The 18,838-nt window shown below is 40.3% G+C and overlaps 1 protein-coding gene across 2 annotated transcripts in view; it reads left to right on the forward strand.

The window, feature by feature from the left end:
- The first annotated feature begins 431 nt into the window (after positions 1-431).
- LOC135546013 (short transient receptor potential channel 3-like) overlaps positions 432-18,838 on the forward strand; it is an 82,032-nt gene continuing 63,625 nt past the window's right edge. For both annotated transcript variants that reach the window (XM_064974068.1, XM_064974069.1), the window contains exons 1-4: positions 432-1,550; positions 2,998-3,048; positions 12,622-12,807; positions 18,376-18,540. In XM_064974068.1, the coding sequence (XP_064830140.1) occupies positions 708-1,550; positions 2,998-3,048; positions 12,622-12,807; positions 18,376-18,540 (1,245 nt within the window). In that variant the 5' untranslated portion in view covers positions 432-707. The remainder of the gene's footprint in view (positions 1,551-2,997; positions 3,049-12,621; positions 12,808-18,375; positions 18,541-18,838) is intronic.

Here is an 18,838-nt window from a genome sequence, read left to right on the forward strand (position 1 = left end):
CTTGTTAGACATTACTGCACTGTTGGAGCTAGAAACACAAGCATCTACTAACATCTACTAAACATGTGTATGTGACAAATAACATTTTATTTGTACAAATACTTACCAAATACCCTTGGATATTATTAAGCCAATATGAAAAACAAGTAATCGAATGTGCCTTATGCCTATGACTCTCATCTCTGGAAAGAGCAATTGCTCAGATTCAAACCTGGCTGAGAAACCCATGATATGTCAGTGCAAACTGTAGTTGTATTACTCATGCATCTGTTGTGTTTCATTAAAATGCTATTAACACCAGGAGGAGTTCTCACTCGGTATGTGTGGCGCTCTGTCACTGGCTCACCTCTCACTGAGACGGCTGGGGTGGCTGGGTTCTAATGAATACACTGCTGTCCGGCTGCCACTTTCCATTCTGTTGTGAAAGTCGGGGTGGCGTGGGGTGGTGGAATTACGTGGCTGTGGGTCAAGGAACAACAGAGACTGTGCAGACAGCAAAGATGATACCCTAGATGAGCCCTTATGCCAGAACGTAACATTAGCTCCGAGCTTATATTACTGGTCTCTTTGAATGGTGAAGGGTCTTTTAGTAGACTTTGTAAAACAGGGCTACAACTGAAGTCATCTATTTATAGGACAAAGCAGCTTGTTTTAACTTGTAGAGGGGCAATTTTCTTTATTTTTTGGTAGTAAACTTGGTGGTAAGTATGTTTGCAAAAGTCAAGGCTCTTCACAGAGGAAGTAACCATGATGTTGTTTTCTCCGTCTCTGCAAGGAAAAGGGCGGCGGACCTTGAGCTCCCCGCCCAGCGGCGGATGACAGGGGCGCGGGAGAAGGGTCGTCGACCAGCGATGCGTGGGCCGGCCTTCATGTTCAACGACCACACCACCAGCATGACCGCCGAGGAGGAGCGCTTTCTGGATGCCGCCGAGTATGGCAACATCCCTGTGGTCCGCAAGATGCTGGAGGAGTCCACCACGCTCAATGTCAACTGTGTGGACTACATGGGCCAGAACGCATTGCAGCTTGCGGTGGGCAACGAGCATCTGGAGGTGATGGAACTGCTCTTGCGGAGGGACAACCTGGCACGCATCGGTGACGCCTTACTCCTGGCTATCTCAAAAGGGTATGTTAGGATCGTGGAAGCCATCTTGGCCCATCCATCCTTCCAAGCCAGTGAGCGGCTGACGCGGAGTCCGTGTGAGCTGCAGGACGATGACTTCTACTCGTATGACGAGGATGGCACACGCTTCTCGCCCGACATCACCCCCATCATTCTGGCTGCACACTGCCAGAAGTACGAGGTGGTACACATGCTGCTGTTGAAGGGCGCTCGCATTGAGCGGCCACATGACTACTTTTGCAAGTGTCCAGAATGCACCGAGAAACAGGGCAAAGACGCTTTCAGCCACTCACGTTTGCGCATCAATGCCTACCGGGGCCTGGCTAGCCCGGCGTACCTTTCGCTGTCTAGCGAGGACCCGGTGCTCACCGCGCTGGAGCTCAGCAATGAACTGACCAAGTTGGCCAACATCGAGAAGGAGTTCAAGGTAGGACACTTTTGAGCTACTCGCACTCAGGGTTGCAAAATTCTGGAAACGTTCCTAAATTCAGTTTTTTTTAGAAATCTATTTCTAAGAACGTTCTCAAAATTGTTTGGTGTTTCAGAAAAACCTAGGAATTTGGGGATATGTACAGAATTTTGCAAACCTACTCAGAAGCTTAATGTTCAATGTCTGTTGTTTTTTTCTGCATTTAATTTGATGGCATAACCATGTTTATCGGGTTTCTTGGCATCGTACCTACTAGGGCTGGGCGATATGGCCAAAATTCAAATTTTTGACAGTATGACGGTATTTCACTATATTTTATGTTTTTGATTAATAAAAGTTCTAAATTTGCTTTATTAGTAGTATGACCCTAGGGTGGCAACACATATATTCTAAATGATTTCAATGGGTCTTTCTCCATTCTGATAATTTTATAATGTTCAGTTCAACTTCAACCTAAAATAATTTCCTACATTTCCATCAATTTCTGCATTTCCTGCACTCATTTGAGATAATTTCCACACTGCCATGATATGGGCCAAAATACTAGGCCTTATTTTTAACCAAATGTTGCAATTGTGATTTAGATCAAAACCCTTGGGTGAACTTTTGGAATCATGGAAATAGAATGTTTATTAATAATTCTATAATTGGAATATAAATAATAGTGGGCACTTTGAATAGTGTTTGACATTACAATGAATGAAAATGCCATGGATGAGTTATTGTGTCAGGGTGGGAACAAAAAGGAATGTTCAGGGTTTCCTAGGGGACCCTATAATCTTTGGCTACATTAAATCTTTATTCATATCGCCAATTTATTCATGCTTCGCGAACTAGTGATTAGCATTAGTGGCTAAAACGATTTCGCTTAAATTGCTAAGAAAATACAAACTCAATTGTTTGCAGATGTAAGAAACACAAACTAATATTGTAATTATAGAACGCTTGTGGATGTATATTAAGATCAAAATGGAAACAATGTCGTTGACTATGCAGACTGAATGAAAGTGTCTCGTAGTCAAGCAAAAACAAATGCGCTCCTTGAGTGACAGGGGTTGGGACAAGGTCTGTGGAAATCCGCTTGGAGAGAGAGAGCGGAGAGGGATGACTCAAGTAGCGGAGTAAACTATAAAAATGGGCGTTTCACACGGCGTATCACATTTAACAAACCAAACATTAAAATACCGTTATAGAAGGTAAAGTAAAAACCCAAACCGGTCCGTGCATAAATACCGGTATATAGTGAAATACGGTATATCTCCCAGCCCTAGTACCTACAAGATTGATGATTGTTATCAGGTAAAGTCTTGTACAATAGCAATGTGTTGATGCTGCTTAACTGCTCCTTTAATTTCTGCCTCATGTTTTCATTTAACACCGATGTTGTCATGTAATGAATCTTCAACCTGTGTGTGTATGTGTGTTATGCTGCTGCCACCACCAGGATAAAAAGAGCCATAAAAAAGAGACCATGCAGCACAATTGCTTCTCCCTGGTAAATATGTTTAATTACATCAATTCATTGACATTGCAGATAAACATTCTGAAATAGACTTGAATTACAAGAGCAGTTAATTGGAGATAGGGGGGGGGGGGAACTAACATGTCCTCTTAAGAACTGAGGATTTTTTTGTATGGCTTGTAAAAATGAGTTCACTGAACCACATTGCCACAAAAGCTTTTTATCCAAATTTGCTAAGGTGTCCCATGCTGTTAAACATATGAAACATTAACAACCATTTTGAGCTTGTATGATGCAACAAGCTACACTGAATTTGTTTTAAATGAGAACATTTTAGGAAAGGATGCTTGTTTGTAGTCTGGATACCAGTCTTTTTAGCTAACATTCCACTCCTTGCCACTCCCCACTGGGCACAAACTGGTTAAATCACTGTTGTTTCAACATAATTTGTCAATGTATTGTGACGTGGAATCTACATGGGATTGTTTTGAGAGGGAAATTACAACCACATGACTGTCATCATGGTAACCAATTGTCAACATTGACAAACCTTGCATAAAATATGTTGAATTTCTACCTTTGAAACAATGTCAGATCTTCAATGTAATGTCCACTGTAAGAAAAAAACTATAGGCTGGACAACACCTCCTACTGGAAAGTTGATCTACCTATAGATACCCTTTGGCAAGCCCGGTCCTGCTTAGTTTTGATATCTGTCACCAACTGTTACCAATGTGCTATCGTGAGGATGATTGTTGAAAAATCTCAATTCAGTAGATTCACTGGTGTTATCAAAGTCATTTCAAAGTGTAGGCTTAACAGAGCAAATGAAATGTAACCATACTGTATATCATCAATGATGCTATTTAGGCCTGTATGGGATTTGTGAAGTCATCAACAGCTATTGTTCAAATTCAACCCAGGATTAAACTAAAAATAGACAATACATATAGTCCTAGGTTTTCACACGTTACATAGCTCAATATCCGGCCTCATACAGGGCTTGTTATCTTTTTGCTCAGAAACCGGTTTCCTTCCATCTGTTCTCTGAATTGTCATTTTGCCTCTCTCTGTGAGAGATCATATCAGAACATGTTCTATTGAATCAAGCGCAGTAAATGGTTCCCTGCCTCTTACCACATGGTGCAATGCTTCACTTTACAGTTGGATCACAATGTTCAGGTATAAGTAACTGGAAATGTAGGAATCGGACTTGCCTAAAACTGTATTCAAATTGTCTCCCATTCTATTCTGTCTTTGGACAGATGGATTACGACAATCGATCACAATTAGAAAGAATAAAGCATTAGACATGAACAAAGTGGCAGAACAAAATACACTCTGAACGTCGAGTTGTTCCATGGAAATTAAATCAAGAATAAATGCTCTCAGCAAACAATCACATTTGGACTGTTCTCCATGCTCCTATCCGGCAGGTAGTACCGGTGCTTCGAGGCTTAGACCAACAGACTCTTAAACTGCTTCTATCCCTTGGCCATAATACTGTTAAATGGCTAACAACTACTGCTCCCCCTCACACCTACGCTGCTGCTAAAATTATTTTTAAAATGTTTATTATTGAATATTAAAACATACAATCTACTTGCAGTGAAGCCGCTTAACATTTACATTAGATTCAGACATCTAACCGATACCCATCCAGAGCAACCCACAGAAGCAACCAGGGTCCACGCCCTGCGCAAGAGCACGTTGACAGATCTCTCACAAGGTCAAAAACTGGGACCTGTCATTCTATCGTCGTTCTATCCCCAGCCCAGCAAGTCCACTCCCACTTGTCTCCAATCTAATCAAATCCACAGATTGCGAGTTGAAGATTAATACTTTTACTAAGAGTGACCGACCATGTCTCTCCAGATCGCCCAACAATGCTATTTCTAGGGTCAATTTTAGATTAATGTTATGCTTTTTCAGCCATTCCTGAACTTGAGACTGTGTATCCTCACACCATAATCTGAAGAGCTGCGATGATTGTATGACCCAAATATTCAGAAAACAATAGGTGGCAAGAATTTTATATAATAATTTAAGTCTTGAATCTTGTGTCGTTTTATTTATCAACTCTTATCAATACACCCTGTAGCATGAAAATGATACATCAGAAATCTCTTCCCAGCAATCTGCAATCCCAGATTGGTCCTCAAATTAAACTGGTATACTTTCCTATTTATGCTATTTTTAATCCTCCGCCAGTTGTGATCCTTTATATTGGGAAGACAGACCAGTTCCCTACCTCCTCCCGCTGCCACCTGCCTCCTCCAGTTGTGATCCTTTATATTGGAGAGAGACCAGTTCCCTACCTCCTCCCGCTGCCACCTGCCTCCTCCAGTTGTGATCCTTTATATTGGAGAGACAGACCAGTTCCCTACCTCCTCCCGCTGCCACCTGCCTCCTCCAGTTGTGATCCTTTATATTGGAGAGACAGACCAGTTCCCTACCTCCTCCCGCTGCCACCTGCCTCCTCCAGTTGTGATCCTTTATATTGGAGAGACAGACCAGTTCCCTACCTCCTCCCACTGCCACCTGCCTCCTCCAGTTGTGATCCTTTATATTGGACAGACAGACCAGTTCCCTACCTCCGCCAGTTGTGATCCTTTATATTGGACAGACAGACCAGTTCCCTACCTCCGCCAGTTGTGATCCTTTATATTGGACAAACAGACCAGTTCCCTACCTCCTCCCTCTGCCACCTGCTTCTTCCATTTTTGGGGTAATGCTGTAGTCAATTGGTTGTAATCTTGGATTGAGCAAACCTTCCCACACAATTCATGAAAGACATCTACCATTCCAATTTACAATATCATTTAAAAACAAAATACCATTTTCAAACATATTTTCCATAAATACAGGACTTTTATCCACCAGCACATTTGAGTTGTAAAATTATTATTGATTTGATATATTACTACCATGATGCTGCTGTTCATTGATTGCCATTAGTATCTATATATTTATCCTGCTACTGGTCACTATTACTCCTGTTTGCATGTATGTATTATCATTAGTATATTATCATAAGTATTTATATATTTCTGCTACCAGTCACTTGTCAGCCCTGTTTACATGTACTATATACACTACAAGACCAAAACTATTTGGACACCTACTCGTCAAACATCTAATTCCAAAATCATGGGCATTAATATGGAGCTGGCACCCCCTTTGCTGCTATAACAGCCTCCACTCTTTTTGAAGGTTTTCCACAAACTGTTGGAACATTGCTGCAGGGACTTGCTTCCATTCAGCCACGAGCATTAGGGGCACTGATGTTGGGCGATTAGGCCTGTCTCGCAGTCCGCGTTCCAATTCAACCCAAAGGTGGTTGATGTCTGGGCTCTGTGCAGGCCAGTCAAGTTCTTCCACACCAATCTCGACAAACCATTTTTGTATGAACCTCGCTTTGTATACGGGGGTATTGTCATGTTGAAACAGGAAAGGGCCTTCCCCGAACTCTTGCCGCAAAGTTGAAAGCACAGAATCGTGTAGAATGTCATTGTATGCTGTAGCGTTAAGATTTCCCTTCACTGCAACTAAGGCACCTAGCCCGAACCATGAAAAACAGCCCCAGACTATTATAGTTGGCACAATTCATTTGGGCAGGTAGCATTCTCCTGGCCTCTGCCAAACCCAGATTCGTCCGTCGGACTGCCAGATGGTGAAGCGTGATTCATCATTCCAGAGAATGCGTTTCCACTGCTCCAGAGTCCAATGGCGGTGAGCTTTACACCACTCCAGCCGATGCTTGGCATTGTGAATGGTGATCTTAGGCTTGTGTGCGGCTGCTCGGCCATGGAAACCCATTTCATGAAGCTCACAATGAAAAGTTATTGTGCTGACGTTGCTTCCAGCGGTAGTTTGGAAGTCGGTAGTAAGTGTTGCAACTAAGGACAGACGATTTTTACGCGTTACGTGCTTTAGCACTCGGCGGTCCCGTTCTGTGAGCTTCTGTGGCCTACCACTTCGCGACTGAGCCGTTGTTGCTCCTAGACATTTCCACTTCAAAATAACAGCACTTACAGTTGACTGGCGCAGCTCTAGCAGGACAGACATTCGACGAACTGACTTGTTGGAAAGGTGGCATACTATTCCAGTAATTTGAAGGGGTGTCCACATACACTATACATACAACATGATCTGCCTATCATGTCTACACTGACACTATTACACGCACACTCACATACACACTCTCACCACCATGCAAACACCCACCTACCACTTATGCTGTTGCTATACTGTTTACTATTATTATTATTGTTGTATATTATTATTATTATCTATACCGCTACAAGTCACTTTCTCTTAATCCCTGCCTACAGGGATGCATCTTTAATTGTGTTCTTAGAGCAAGGTTGAAACAACAATGTGATAGATTTTTTCAAAGATAATATTATTTTAATTTCCATAATTACTGCACTTTGTTGAACTAATAAAAGTGGCGTCTCGGGAGTATTGGTTATTAGCTGCGTCTATTATAGGATGATAGTACTATAATATTATAGGGATTGAATGAAGCTCAGTGTTCAATTCAAATCTCCCTATCACCATATCTAAGCCAATATAATACCAATCTCGATGAAAATTAGCAAATCAACTTGATTGGAGGTACACATCACAATCGCTGCCTCTTGTGTGAGCTGTTCGGCTGTTACCGAGAACCACATGCCAGATTTTTTAACAGGGTTGTTAGCAATTTATTTTTTTGAGTATTTCATACCCAGCTCAATTTCTAAACGTCAGATTAAAACGAGACTATAACATCCATAAAGTGACTATAGGACTTTAAAATAATGTCTGATTAAGTTTTGTCGGCGCAACAGTTTTTATTAAATGTTTAATTTATCGCCCTCAGTGCTAATTTCTGTCTGTTAAGAACCAACAATGTTCTACCTTTTTGTAGCATTTCTGACAATGCTAACATCAATTTTTAGCCGAAACTCAGAGTTCTAACACCAGATTGGTTGCTCAACACAGTTGCTTGCACCATGCTACCACTGCCGGTCATAATAAGTATATGGAACAAACCTAGGATACTGTATATAGCTAGCTATATGTTGGCATTCAAGCTGAGGTTAATCAATAAATGCAAACAAATATTTTGATTAGCTAGCTAACTAGCTAGCGTTATGTAGCTAACAAGGAAAGCTAGCTAAAAAGCTAGCTATATTTGCCAAGTAAGGTTTTTCACATAAGGCTGAAGTCGTGTGTAAACTGCTGATCTAGACACTTGCGTGTAATCGGAGCACAAACAACTATGCACAAATAAATTGGTCCTTGGCTGCTATGATAGGCAATTAACTTTAGTTAGCAAAGTAACCTTAGTCAACATAAGATTGTAACATTAGCTAATGTGTATGGCCAGTTCATGCACCACAATAGATCATACTTTCTTACACAAAACATAACTTGTTAGTTACGTTAGGTTTAAAACCACCAAATTTTGGGAACTGCCACACGACTCACGTTAATTGGTATTTTGGTATGTTATTGGGATCCCCGTTAGCTGTTGCAAAAGTTACTCTTCCTGGGGTCAACAGAAAACATAAAAAATGACATTATACAGAACATTAATAGACCAGAACAGCTTAAGGACAGAACTACATCGAGCATTGCACAGACCAAGCGAAGTATGGTAGGATGAGGTAGACAGATATCAGACAGGACAAACACTGCAGTTATCTATGCTACATTTCCTCGAAGAACAACCAAGACCACACAGCTGAGAAAACAAATAGTTTTGTTAAGAAATATATACAAAACCTTTTTTTACATACTCAGAGGACCGTTATTAGCATGTTTTAACCACTCCTATAAAACAGGTGAAGGTCTGATTTTAATTATTTCTGAAACAGGACTGAAATGGTAAATATAAAGATCCAGTTCGTTAAAAAAATTGGAGGCCCCTTACACTTCAGTGTTGTGATGCAAACATTCTAGCAAAATGCGTAGGGTTTAGAATTTAAACGGTATTGTCAGATATTATTAATCCTAATCCTAATCCTATTTTTTTTTTACATTGACGATACATTGGAGATAATATAAGGCAAGTACTGGAAACAATAGAACACTATGAAAATTCTGGGAAACCAGACCTGGTATTCATAGCTGACTTTGAAAAGGTTTTTGATAAATTACGATTGGGATTTATAAAAAATGCCTGGAATATTTAATTTTGGAGAATCACTTATACAATGGATTGAAGTTATGTATAGTTACCCGAGGTGTAAAATAGTAAATAATGGCTACTTTTCAGAAACTATTAAACTGTGAAGAGGAGTAAAACAAGGTTGTCCTCTATCGGCATATCTATTTCTTATAGCCATCGAAATGTTAGTTATTAAAATCAGATCCAACAATAATATCAAGTGGCTAGAAATCCAGGGCTTGAAAACAAAGGTGTCGTTGTACTGTGATAAAAAAATGTATCCACAATTTTGATAGAGGATCTAGATACTTTTTCTAACCTCTCATGATTACAACCAAAGTATGATAAGGGTACTACTATATTAGGTATTGGATCACACAAAATAAAACTTTTACATTACCGTGTAGTTTATTAATTAAATGGTCTGACAGTGATGTGGACATACTCAATATTCATATCCTGAAATAAATAAATATTCTCACTACAATAAATTTGAATAGAAAGATAGGAAAAATAGATAAGATCTTGCTACCATGGAAAGGAAATTACCTGTCTATTTGTGAAAAAAATCACTTGGGTTAACTCTTTAGTCCTATCCCAGTTGACCTATTTGCTTATGGCCTTGCCTACACCTAGCAACTTGTTTTTATTTTAATTTTATGAGCAAAATATATTCTATTGTATATGGAATGGCAAGCCAAACAAAATGAAATGGGCATATTTATATAATGAATATGAATTCGGAGGGGGGAAATTATTAAATATTAAAAGCATTAGACCTCTCACTAAAGGTTTCAGTCATACAAAAGTTCTACTTAAATCCGAACTGGTTCTGAAGCAGATTAGTAAGAATGTCTCACCCCATGTTCAAGAATGGCCTTTTCCCTTTATTCCAAAATATAGCTATTTTTAAAACACGCCATAGAAGGTTGGTTTAAATGTCAGTTTAATCCTCCATAAAAGACAGAACAAATAATACATCAAATATTATGGTTAAACTGAAATATACTAATTGATTTATTTAAAAAACACGTTATTTTTACAATAGAAAAAGTTCTAATCTTTGTAAATGATATAATAAATCAGACTGGTGGAGTTATGTCACACATGCAGCTAGCAAAAATATATGGTATTGTCTGCTCTACCCAAAATTACAACTAATTGCAGCATTACCGCAAAAATGGAAGGGGGGAAAAGTAAGGAACTTGTCTGTCGGCATTAAAGAACAAAATTGGTTAAAGAAAATTGTGATAAATAGAAAAGTATACCAGTTTCATTTAAGGACCAAAAAAATTGACAGCTGTGCCATATAGATTGTAAAATATTTGGGAAGTTATTTTTGATGTACCACTTCCGTGACACATGGTTTATGAACAGATACACAAAATGACTGTACATTCAAAACTACAATATTATTGCAACCAATAGAATGTTATATACATGGGGCATACAACCATCCCAGCTCTGCAGATTTTGCTGTGAAGAGGCAGAATCATCAGATAATTTGTTTTGTTACAGTATTGTCCATATGTAGCTTGTTTTTGGTCGCAGGTTCAGGAATGGCTGAATAATTGCAACATTTACCTGGAGCTAACTCTGCAAATAGTACTGCTGGGTGATTTGAAAAGTCATAGTTAATCGATCAATAATATATTCATACTTTTGGCAAAAACAACTGTAGAAACTATGAGAATAGAAAGGTTCAGAACTTTTGTAAAACAGCACAGGTGAAAAATAGATATGAAAACTGGATGTTGTTCATCGATAGGTGGGAGAGGTTGAGTGGAGCTGAAGGGTGGGACTAAAAACAATATGAAAACTAATGCAAAATATAGTGTGTCTGTAAAATGTACCGTGCCTTCAGAAAGTATTCAGATCCCTTGACTTTCGTTACAGCTATATTCTAACATTGATTAAATAAATAATGACAAATCTTAGACATTTTTTCAAATAACAAGTAAAATAGAAACTGAAATATCACATTTACTTACGTATTCAGACCCTTTACTCAGTACTTTGTTGAGGCACCTTTGGCAGAGATTACAGCCTCGATTTGGGGAGTTCCTCCCATTCTTCTCCAGAGATCCTCTCAAGCTCTGTCAGGTTGGATGGGGAGCGTCGCTGCACAGCTTTTTTCAGGTTTATCCAGAGATGTTCGATAGGGTTCACGTCTGGGCTCTGGCTGGGTCACTCAAGGACATTCAAAGACGTGTCCCGAAGCCACTCCTTCATTGTCTTGGCTGTGTGCTTAGGGTCATTGTCCTGTTGGAAGGTGAACCTTCGCCCCAGCCAGGTCCTGAGAGCTCTGGAGCCGGTTGTCATTCAAGGATCTCTCTGTACTTTGCTCCGTTCATCTTTCCCTTGAGCCCGACCAATCTCCCAGTCCCTGCCACTGATAAACATCCCCACAGCATGATGCTGCCACTACCATGCTTCACCGTAGGGATGGTGCCAGGTTTCCTTCAGATGTGATGCTTGGCATTCAGGCCAAGCATTTCATCAGACCAGAGAATCTTATTTCTCATGGTTTGATAGTCTTTAGGTGCCTTTTGGCAAACTCCAAGTGGGCTGTCATATGCCTTTTTTCTGAAGAATGGCTTCCGTCTGGCCACTACCATAAAGGGCTGATAGGGTGGAGTGCTGCGGAGATAGTTGTCCTTCTACAAGGTTCTTCCATCTCCACACAGGAGCTCTGTCAGTGTCCATCGGGTTCTTGGTCACCTCCCTGACCAAGGCCCTTCTCCCACGATTGCTCAGTTTGGCTGGACAGCGAGCTCCAGGAAGAGTCTTGGTGGTTCCAAACTTCTTCCATTTAAGAATGTTGGGGGTCACTGTGTTTTGGGGGTCACTCTGATAAATCAAATTTAGAAGAAAAAGTCCCTATATATATATATATAACATTTTAATATTCAACAATGTTTGCGAACTAGGCCTTTATTACTCCTGTATGAGCGGAGAAATGTACTTGTTAGCAGAGCAGAGAAAAATACTCCTTAGCACCGCCCCAAAACATCTTCCTGCGGCCATGACCTGACCTCCCCCTTGTACAGTGCACAGTATTAAGATGTAAATGTATTTCCGATTTTCATACTTGAGTAATAATAACATTTTATGAAATGTGCATATATATATATAACACTGCCAAGATCATTGCACACAGATATTCTCTTAGGGTCACCACTACTGTAGGCATATGGCTCTTTTTGTCCAGCCAAGTAGTGCTCAGTTACTCAGAAATGCTAAAAGGGTTTTCTAAGAATTTGAGTTGTTTTCTCACTGATGTAGCTTCTATAACAGTATGGTTGCTAAACAAAATACAACTAAGTTTATATTATGCTCGTGTCACATATTACTTTTGTAAATTAGATCTATGCAGACGAGCTTGCATTTCCCTGTCTACAGCAGCTGACGTGGCTCTAACCTGTGTTTTCTCTCCCTCTGTCCAGAATGACTATCGCAAGCTGTCTATGCAGTGTAAGGACTTTGTAGTGGGAGTGCTTGACCTCTGTCGGGACACGGAGGAAGTGGAAGCCATTTTGAATGGAGATGTTACTGCTGAGAAGGAGGCGGGGAAGGGCCTTCGCTCTCTCCTGAGCAGGGTCAAACTGGCCATCAAGTACGAGGTGAAAAAGGTAAGTAGCTAACCGTTTCCTTTATCTATTCTAAGACCTTGCAAGCAGTTGACTTTGCTCTCTAATCTCTATCTTGTAAGTTATTTGTAGAATATACAGTAGTTCAGTCAAAACATTACCAAGACACACCACGTTACATCCAAAGGATTCCATTGTTTCTTGCCTGTGTACCAGATCTGCATCTCTGGCCCTTCTGTCCTTTCTACACCCCTCCACCGGACCTGCCTAAAATATTACCTCGTAAACTTTCACCCGAGCAACAAAAAAAAAAAAAACGAGCATGCCTTCCAACTCAACAGGGCAACTTTTGTAACATTATCTATTTCATATGCAGCATCCATCCATTTTTCATCCACATTTTGTCTCTACACTTTTTGCAACAGTTAGCAATTTGCATTGCTCCGATGCTGGGTGCTTTTGTTTTTTGCCAGAACTACAATATCTGATACTAGAAATCCCTATGCTGTACCTCCACGTTCAGGGGTCAACTAATAACTAAACATAATCTTCCTGTTCAGAGTGCCTAGATGTCACACAGCATAATTCCAACCAAAGCACAGTCAAGATATTGAATGTACATGCACAGTGAGCCTCAAAAGTATTGGGATACGTGAAATGGTACAATAACTATGAGGTTAAAGTGCAGACTGTCAGCTTTAGTTAGAGGGTATTTTCATATATTGGGTGAATTGTTTAGAAATTACAGCATTTTTTGTACATAATCTCCCCCTTTTTAGGGGACCAAAAGTATTGGTACAAATTCACTTATACTGTATGTGTGTTAAAGTAGTAAAACATTAAATATTTGGTCCCATATTCATAGGATGCAATGACCACATCAAGCTTGTGACTATACATTTGTTGGATGCATTTGTTTGTTGTTTTGGTTGTTTCAGATAGTTTTGAGGCCAATAGAAATGAATGGTATATAATGTATTAAAGAGGATGTTTGGATCCTTCCCTCTGTGCACACCATTTCATTTCAATGTGGAGTATTGGGTCATATTTGGAAAGATTGATCAATCTATGAGATTCCAACCTATTTTCAACCACTCAAAAAAGACAGCTAAAAGTTAGTTGAAATCCCAATGTGTTATCACTAAACTTTCAACCATTTTAAAAGCACAACCAAATTCCAATGGAAAATCAATGTCAGATTTTTTTATTTAGATTGTCACCTAAATGTGTTATCGCTGCACTTTCAACCATTTTAAAAGCACACCAAAGTTCAAATAGGAATACAATATCAGATATTTCATGTATTTATACAACAGCTTAATGTGTTGTCACTGTGCTTGATCTAATAGCACAACCAAATGACATTGATTACAGTTAGTTGAGATTAGAGGTCGACCGATTATGATTTTTCAACGCCGATACCAGTTATTGGAGGACCAAAAAAAGCCGATACCGATTAATCGGACGATTTTTATAAATATATTTGGAATAATGACAATTACAACAATACTGAATGAACACTTATTTTAACTTAAATAATACATCAATAAAATCAATTTAGTCTCAAATAAATAATGAAACATGTTAAATTTGGTTTAAATAATGTAAAAACAAAGTGTTGGAGGAGAAAGTAAAAGTGCAATATGAGCCATGTAAAAAAGCTAACGTTTAAGTTCCTTAATTAGAACATATGAAAGCTGGTGGTTCCTTTTAACATAAGTCTTCAATATTCTCAGGTAAGGAGTTTTAGGTTGTAGTTATTATAGGAATTATAGGACTATTTCTCTCTATACCATTTGTATTTCATATACCTTTGACTATTGGATGTTCTATAGGCACTATAGTATTGCCAGTGCAACAGTATAGCTTCCGTCCCTCTCCTCGCCCTTACCTGGGCTCAAACCAGGGACACATCGACAACAGCCACCCTCGAAGCATCGTTACCCATCGCTCCTCAAAAGCCGCGGCCCTTGCAGAGCAAGGGGAACAACTACTTCAAGTTCTCAGAGCGAGTGACGTCACCAATTGAAACTCTGTTAGCACGCACCCCGCTAACTAGCTAGCCATTTCACATCAGTTACACCAGCCTAATCTCGGGAGTTGATAGGCTTGAAGTCATAAACAGCTCAATGCTTGAAACATAGCGAAGATCTGCTGGCAAATGCACAAAAGTGCTGTTTGAATGAATGCTTACGTATCTACTGCTGCCTACCACCGCACAGTCAGACTGCTCTATCAAATCATAGACTTAATTATAATATAACACAGAAATACGAGCCTTAGGTCATTAATATGGTCAAATCCAGAAACTATCATTTCGAAAACAAAATGTTTATTCTTTCAGTGAAATACGGAACCATTCCGTATTTTATCTAATGGGTGGCATCCCTAAGTCTAAATATTGCTGTTACATTGCACAACCTTCAATGTTATGTCATGATTATGTACAATTCTGGCATATTAATTACAGTCTTTGTTAGGAAGAAATGGTCTTCACACAATTCGCAACGAACCAGGCGGCCCAAGCTGCAGCATATAACCTGACTCTGTTTGCACGGAACGCAAAAGAAGTGACACAATTTCACTAGTTAAAAGAAATTCATTTTAGCAGGCGATATTAACTAAATATGCAGGTTTAAAAATATATACTTGTGTATTGATTTTAAAGAGAGGCATTGATGTTTAACGTTAGGTACACATTGGTGCCATGACAGTGCTTTTTTTGCGAATGCGCTTGTTAAATCATCATGTAACGGTTGTCGCCTTCCTCTTCTGAGGAGGAGTAGAAAATATCAGACCAATATGCAGCGTGGTAAGTGTTCATCATATTTATTACACTGAACACCGAAAACAAACGAACAAGCAAATAAAGGAAAATTGAAACAGTCCCGTATGGTGAAAACACTGAAACGGAAAATAACCACCCACAAGCAAGAGTGGGAAAAAAGGCTACCTAAGTATGGTTCTCAATCAGAGACAACGATCGACAGCTGCCTCTGATTGGGAACCATACCAGGCCAAACACATAGAAATATAAACACAAGAACAAAACATAGAATGCCCACCCCAACTCATGCCCTGACCAACCTAAAATTGAGACATACCAAAAGGAACTAAGGTCAGGACGTGACACATCACCCGTTTGGCGAAGTAGGCTGTGATTCAGGCACTGCGTCGATTATATTTAAAGCAGGACAAGCAAGATAAACTAGTAACATCATCAACCATGTGTAGTTAACTAGTGATTATGTTAAGATTGATTGTTTTTTATAAGATAAGTTTAATGCTAGCTAGCAACTTACAATTGGCTCCTGGCTGCACTTGCACTCGCGTAACAGGTAGTCAGCCTGCCATGCAGTCTCCTCGTGGAGTGCAATGTAATCGGCCACAATCAATGTGCAAAAATGCAGATTACCGATTGTTATGAAAACTTGAAATCGGCACTAATTAATCGGCACTAATTAATCGGCCATTCCGATTAATCGGTCAACCTCTAGTTGATATTACATTAAAGTACATGGTGCACAGATAACTTTCTTGATAAAACCATTAATAAAGCAAAAGAGATACATTGATTGTAGAAGGAACAAAACTGAACTACCCCCTACGGAGATCAATGGGGAACCAGTTGATAGAGTGACCATCGGAAAGTTTTCAGACCCATTGGCATACTAGTCAGGATCGAGGCAAAGATAAACGGAGCAAAGTACATAGATCCTTGATGAAAATCTGCTCCAGAGCTCTCAGGACCTCAGACTGGGGTGAAGGTTCACCTTCCAAAAGGACAACGACCCTAAGCACACAGCCAAGACAATGCAGGAGTGGCTTTGGGACAATCTCTGAATTACCTTGAGTTCCCCAGCCAGAGTCTGGACTAGAACCCGATCAAACATCTCTGGAGAGACCTGAAAATAGCTGTGCAGCGGCGCTCCCCATCCAACCTGACAGAGCTTGAGAGGACCTGCAGAGAAGAATGCGAGAAACTCCCCAAATACAGGTGTGCCAAGTTTGTAGCGTCATACCTAAGAAGACTCCAGGCTGGAATCGCCTCGAGTCGATTGTTAGCAAACATTTCTAAACTCTTGTTTTTGCTTTGTCGTTATGGGGTTTTGTGTGTAGATTGATGAAGGGAAAAATTTTTTTTTAGAACAAAGCTGTAACCAAACAAAATGTGCAAAAAGTCAAGGGGTCTGAATACTTTCCGAAGGCACTGTATATAATTCCATAAATTTTTTCAACTGGTACTGGGAGACCTTCAAACGATTCTTGTGAGGCCTGTGGGTGTCCTAGAGCAAAACAACAACATGTACGTTCATGAGAGTATCATCTTTCCATAGAGGGGTCATAATAGTTTTGTAGGCCAAACCGTTCAGACGCTACAGACAATTCTGTGAGATTGTCCTTATCCTGTACCTGCAAAGTTCATTTTCACCTCTCAACTTGTCCCAGGCTTTTAGTACCTCCCTCACAGTACACTCATCCTACTCATCCCAAAAATGTATGAATGTCACACATTTCTCCCTTTCCAAAGAATCTTTAATAATAGACTCGCTGCTCCTTATTTATAGCCGTTCTGGCGTCGCCTTGATTCCTCATTCAACTGCATAATTAATCTGCCATATTTTCCAATTCAATCTTTGCTAGCCTCCTAGGAAAAAGGGAGAGCTGATGTAGGACAACCATGACATTAAAAATCCAAATGCACAGAGGTGTTTTATTCATTAACCTTGCACACTTGAGGATGGAACTTGTTCCTTACTACAGGTGGTAATGCACCTCGCACTGACCCTGAATTCACGAGTCTGTGTCTCGAAATGAACTTGAACAAGTGATTCTCGAAGTCCCTGGGAGCAACAGCTTGTGGGTCAATTCCATTTCGATCCAACAATTAGAATTTGAACTGGAATTGGCCACCACTCCCGTCCATTATCTTTTTCTTAAATTGGAATTGCGTGTCTATCTTTTCCCATATTATTATCAACATGTGTACCCAAACTATTTACCTCCCCTTGAGACATGTTGATGTTCTTATCTTGTGGTGTTTGGTCTTTACAGGGCAAATAACCAAATGTTTACTATTTTGAAATGGTTATGGATTGACTGGGCTGGCAGACAGTGTCAAGGAAACCCACAGAGAGAACTGTCCACTTCGTTAATGTCTCGGTGGGTTTTGATTAAACACTTCCATTACAGGGAACACCACCTCCCCAGTTCTTCCCACACCAGCCGCCACTGGCGAAAGCCTAATGCATTTCTCCCAGATTTGATCAAGCCTGTTAATGTGATTATATGAGAAGCTCTCTCTCGCACACACTCACTCACACACATATACACACACAAACACACTTTATAGGCCCACTTAAAATGCAAATGACCAACCGATGACTGGTGCCTCCACTCCAGCAGTCCCTTTTCCTGATTTCGCCCTGGTGCCTACAGGATATATTCGGAACTGGGTCTTCGTACTCATTTTCCAGACTAAACTGCGTGACAGCCTAGAGGATGAACCAGGCCTGCCACTCAGCCTCTTTTCTTCCCAGACTGCTTGCCCATTGCATTAACTTTTACATGACATATTTTATTTCCGGTTCTCTCTCTCCTCCCCTACAGTTTGTGGCCCACCCCAACTGCCAGCAGCAGCTGCTGACGATCTGGTATGAGAACCTGTCGGGCCTGAGGGAGCAGACCATCGCTGTGAAGTGCCTGGTGGTGGTGGCGGTGGCTTTTGGTCTGCCCCTACTGGCCATGGGCTACTGGTTCGCTCCCTGCAGTCGGGTAAGAGTACCACGTCCTCTGACCAAACCGCCGAGTGTCGTTTACCAACCTGAAACGGTCAGAATTCAGATGTAGTCTTGGTCAGAGCAATGTTGATGGAGTATGTTGTTTACAAGGCTGCACAAAAATAAAATGTATTGTTTCAAAACGTTAAAGAGGGGCAAAGTGCAGTTTTGTTTTTACCGTTTTGCCTCTTATTTGTCAACTCATGCGCAATTTGTCTCTCCTTCACATCGGAGTGCCGGTGCAGGCTCTTTGCATGTCTTGACCAATCAGATTCACTGAAAATACAGGTCAC

Source organism: Oncorhynchus masou, chromosome 9 (assembly GCF_036934945.1).
Source record: "Oncorhynchus masou masou isolate Uvic2021 chromosome 9, UVic_Omas_1.1, whole genome shotgun sequence".
In the NCBI taxonomy this organism is placed as follows: domain Eukaryota; kingdom Metazoa; phylum Chordata; class Actinopteri; order Salmoniformes; family Salmonidae; genus Oncorhynchus; species Oncorhynchus masou.